The sequence below is a fragment of the Abrus precatorius genome, unplaced genomic scaffold (assembly GCF_003935025.1).
Source record: "Abrus precatorius isolate BTA unplaced genomic scaffold, Abrus_2018 Scaffold8, whole genome shotgun sequence".
Lineage (NCBI taxonomy): Eukaryota > Viridiplantae > Streptophyta > Magnoliopsida > Fabales > Fabaceae > Abrus > Abrus precatorius.
The window spans coordinates 38,837,320-38,842,377 of record NW_020874428.1 but is presented as its reverse complement, the minus strand read 5'-3'; the positions used below and the strand labels follow the sequence as shown (position 1 = coordinate 38,842,377).

General features: G+C 25.2%; 1 protein-coding gene across 2 annotated transcripts; it reads right to left on the bottom strand.

The window, feature by feature from the left end:
* Positions 1-3,625: 3,625 nt before the first annotated feature.
* On the bottom strand, positions 3,626-4,804 carry LOC113874921 (ubiquitin-conjugating enzyme E2 30-like). 2 transcript variants are annotated; one of them, XM_027513211.1, is made up of 4 exons: positions 4,714-4,804; positions 4,495-4,622; positions 4,019-4,123; positions 3,626-3,769 (listed from the first exon to the last, which is right to left on the bottom strand). In XM_027513211.1, exons 1-4 carry the CDS (start codon positions 4,802-4,804, stop codon positions 3,626-3,628), a joined length of 468 nt encoding a protein of 155 aa, XP_027369012.1. The 2 variants fall into 2 exon arrangements, with proteins under 2 accessions (XP_027369012.1, XP_027369013.1); XM_027513212.1 differs by having other exon boundaries at positions 4,735-4,804.
* Between the last annotated feature and the right edge of the window lie 254 nt (positions 4,805-5,058).

Here is a 5,058-nt window from a genome sequence, read left to right as displayed (position 1 = left end):
TTTCTTTAAACTTAATAGGTATTTTGTAGTTATAAACAATTCTTATTATTTTTTCATTTTAGTCATCCAAATTATTTTTTTATGTGTAATATCTTCGTTAATTTTTCTATCATTGTATAAAATAGATCTTAAATACTTAAACACTTATGATAAGTTATCATTTCCGATTTTAACCTTCAAATAATTTTTATTTTGTTTAAAATTATTTTGTTTCTAACTGTATCAACTTATATACCAAATAAAATAAAAAATAAACCAAGCAGGATTTTTTAAGTTGTCAATTATGTAAACTATTTTCTAGTATTTTAATTTTTTTTACGGATGTAGGTTTTAAAATATATAAAACAAAATAAACCAAATATGGATGTATTACATTTTCTCACACCTATCCCATGTCACTTCTAGTTCCTATTTCACTCGATATTTTAAATTAAATTAGCTAGACATTGATTTTCAAAGAATTAGTTTGTCATGGAAGAGAGGCTCATAGCTTAAGTATTTATTTTACTCATTATAGAATTAATAGCACAAAACGAGTTTATTTATTATCGTATTGTCAAAATATAGAAAATAATAAACTAATTTGTGTTTTAAAAGGTGAGTTGAGAATGTTATTGCATCTTATTTTATGACATATTGATAGGTCAAATCGTTTAAATAATTAAATAGAAAAATATAAATTAAAGAAGTGAATGTAATGACAAATAAAAGAGTGAATAAAAGTAATAATTGAAAAATACTATGAATCAAAGCTAAAGAATGGCCCAACATAATAATTTAACCTATAATATCTCTTTTCAACTCACAAATTATATGAGATGAGTTAGGAGAATTGATCGACTAACTGACAAATACGTTGATTCAACATGCCACACCTACTTTATTAACTCTATTTTGATTGGTATAATCATTAGTTAAATCATATCTATTTCCATCATGCTATGTTTTTTATATAAGTTTTAAAAAAATAACATTAATTCAATATATCTTGTTCTGACCTTTCAATAAAGTGAATTGGCATAGACCTATTCTCAGCCATGGTGTGGTTGGTATGTAATTGGTGGAGCCAATAGTCTGATTTTCTTTATAATGGGTACTGCAAACCATCCTTGTTGGACATGACACCATTGAGATAGGAGCTAAGTGTATTGAAAATCATTCTAACATGTAAAAAAGATAGAAAAGTTAAAGGAACTATTTGCTTCATTACATGGAGTTTTCCAAATGTAAAGGAGTGGGATTTTATGTTGGAGGTAATAAAGATCTTACTCCTTTGTCTTAAATTATCAATCACTGTGAACGTTTTAAAATAATTTTTACTAAAAGAATTAAGAAATTATTTTTTTTATTTTTAGTAATGCCTTACATTTAGTGACCAAATATGTGCAAATATATTTTAACTCTTCTAATAGGGGCATATTTGTCAAATATAGTCATTTTAATTTAGTAATTTGTGTAATAATTTTTTCCTTTTGAAAAAATGCATGTTACCTTATAAAACAAATAATATGACCAGAATGAAGCAGTTTAAAGCATTAAGGGAATTGGTTTGAATCAATCCAAAATAATGCTTCTAGCCAATCAAATTTTACATTATAAGCGAAAGTTTACTATTTAAAAAAATAAGCATCAGAAAAGTTGTTCTTTTTCTTATTTTTTTATGTTTACATTTTAAGATGAAATTTGATTGAAAATGATAGTGTGGATTATTCTTTCTCTTACTGCAATAGTTTTACTTTGTACCCATATCTTTATTAATTCCATTTTAAATTTTGAAATTTAAAGTTATTACTTAACTTTTCTTAATTTACTTATATAGGTTTTTATATTTTTCTTTGTAAATACCTATTTTTACATTTTGTAAAAATTATCTTAATTTTTTATTGTTAAAATTTATAGTATACTTTCAAGACTCTTATCTCTTAAATTTATGGTTATTAATATATATATTGATTATTAATATTTAAATAATTTTTTTTGACACTATACAATAAAAATATTATTTTTAAAAAATTATATTTTAAAATTATTTATTATTAAATTTATTTACTTTTATTTTTTAATTATTAAATTATATGTATTATTCGAAAATAAAGTACCAATGCATATCGCAGAGGCTAGTAAAGTAATATTTGTTATATGATGGGATGCTGGTCGTTTACCTAACATTGAAGTTTGAACAGTAAAAAGACATTTGAATTTTAAATAACTGATCCATTCCTAACCATGTTTCAATATTTGTCAAGACATCTCAGCATAGGCTCATAAACATGGGCCTAAATTTATTATTATTATTATTACTATTATTATTAATTACTTAAATATGTATAAATAATATATATATATATATATATATGCGTTCCATATTGCTTAATTAATGCTTATTTAATAATATTTGTATATGATGACTTATTCTATAAATTTAATCATAAAAATTATTGGAATAAATTAAAATCAATTTATTTTAATAAATTATATAAAAATAATCAAAATAAGTTAAAAAAATGTTTATGAGAGTTCTGTTATTTCTTATCTGTAAGTTCTTTTAAATAGACTCTTAAACAATTTAAAATTATTAATTAATAATTAAATTCAATTTATTAGTTATACAACCATGACACAGTTAATCAATAAGACCATTAAGGGATGCAAAAGATTTAGTTTTAAGTTATAAACTTAGATTTCAACATTTTGGTAATTAATACAAATTTTCATGCTAATTACATAAAATATTTTTTATCACCTTAAATTATATAAATTTGAAGGCTCGTTTAGTAGTCATAATAAAAGAACAATATATAATAGTTTATTTTAATCTAATTTATTTTCTATCCTCGTAATTTAAATTCTTATTTTAAAAAGGGAGAGAGTGATGGTTCAAAAATCATAAGAATAAGATAATTTTTTTAAAAATATTATCTTTTTATTTTTATATTATACTCTTTTTATATCTTATAAAAAATAATTATTTAAAAATATAGTTTTAATATTTTTTAAAAAATATTTAATTTATTTTATAAAATATAGTTTTAAATTTTTTATAATTCATTTTGTTTTAATTATAAAAAATTGAAAAACATTATTATAATTTAATATCAAAATTTAAATATTATATGTACACAAAAGTACTTTTAATTTATAATATATATTTTTATTTAAAAGTAAAAAATTTATAATATATAATTTCTATCTTATTTTATTAATTTTAATTTATTTCAAACATTAAACAGAATTATTGGTTGTACTATCCCAATACACGTCATAAGCCGTCATATCCTATATTTATTGAACTCTTTATCCTCTAATTTTCTATTCTACACCAAAGGAGTCCTAATTTTTTCCCCCTTTTCATGGTGCTGTGGTATTTTCATAGCCATTGCATAACCAATTTAGAGAAAAAGAAATATGCATAATGACAAGAACAAAGGGCTTCAATGAAAACCACACAAGAATAAATGAACACTTCCATCCATTAACTTAATATTACGAAGTGCCATATACCATTTTTACAATACCATAAATCAATAAAACACTAACCAAACTAGAGTTTCAGGTCCATTCAACTTTATTTATTCATAAGTTTGGTAGGTAATATAGAAGATGCTTGCACTTTGACTGTGACCCCTTAGCCTGTGGCATATTTCTGGGTCCAGGCTCGAGCAGTAGCCTCATACTTGGCCTTGTCAGTTTTGTACATACGAGCAATCTCAGGCACCAGTGGATCATCTGGGTTTGGATCTGTTAACAGAGAACATATCGAAAGGAGAACCTGCAAAATGTGCCATTATCTTAGTGTCTCATTAGAATATTTTAGTATACTAAATCAATCATATAATATTTTGAAACAAAAGTTGTTGTTTTGCTCAATTTGGGTTAGAAAGGAAATACCCTCTGTGAGTTACTTCAATCATTTATAAACAATGGTTCATTCTAATATGAATCTTGAAAATAGTAAAAAATAATAAAAAAATTAATCATGACAAAAGTGATATATTGATATTTCCAAAGAGAAAAATACCTTGGAAATTGTGAGAGCTGGGCTCCATTGGTCTTTGAGAATGTCAAGGCAAATGCTTCCACTGCTGTTGATGTTAGGGTGGTAAACCTTTGTGCGGAATGAAACCTTGATATCATGATAAGGAATTAATACAAAAAGCTTTGATAGCTTTAATATTTGAAAGATTGGGTTTAAAGGTTAGATTTATGTCATGATGTTGACTCCCCCAATATCAAATAACAAGGAAAGGAAAAGAGAAAAACCAATTACAAACATTTGATGAGTCAATTATAGTAACAATAAATAATTCAAGAAATGACAATCAAGACTATATTAGCTCAAAACTACGAAATCAATCACCAATTGAAGAGAACTTTACAAAACAAAACCATAGATCACCATGTTTCTCCTAAACCATCCAAATTCTTCAGCACAAAATATGCATAAAGAGGTGTATCGAAACAACACAAGTTTCATAAAGTGTGGTTTGGGATTACCTTGGGTGGCTTGAAAGGATAGTCTTGAGGGAAGTGAATTGACACGAGAAACACACCACCAGCATATGGACTATCTGCGGGACCCACAATAGAAGCTTGCCAACGGAACATGTCATCACTGGTTGGGCCTGACATTGAAAACCCATTTCATAGATCAAGTTTTGAGTAATTTGTATTTAAATAGTAAAAGATCTTCTTTAGAAACATGAAATGTTGCACAATAAAGAGTGTAGAAATTACCAGCATTGCAAGATGAAGGAGGATCTGTGAGCACATCCTTCAATTCCTTGTTGATCCGTTTCAAGGCCATTTGTTCAAAGATCTTTGGTTGTTCCACAATTTCACCATAAATCAAGCATATAATTGAGTTAAAGCAATTGAAAAAACTCATCAAATATCTGTGAAAACGAAAATGTTTATTGTCACACCTAAACGTTTATTGCCACTCAAACTAAAAATAATATATAAAATACCCTTACTATTTATATAGTTATAGAAGAAAAAATATTTTATACAAAAATCACAAAAAAAAGAAGTGATAATAAACACATAGGTATGGCGCCT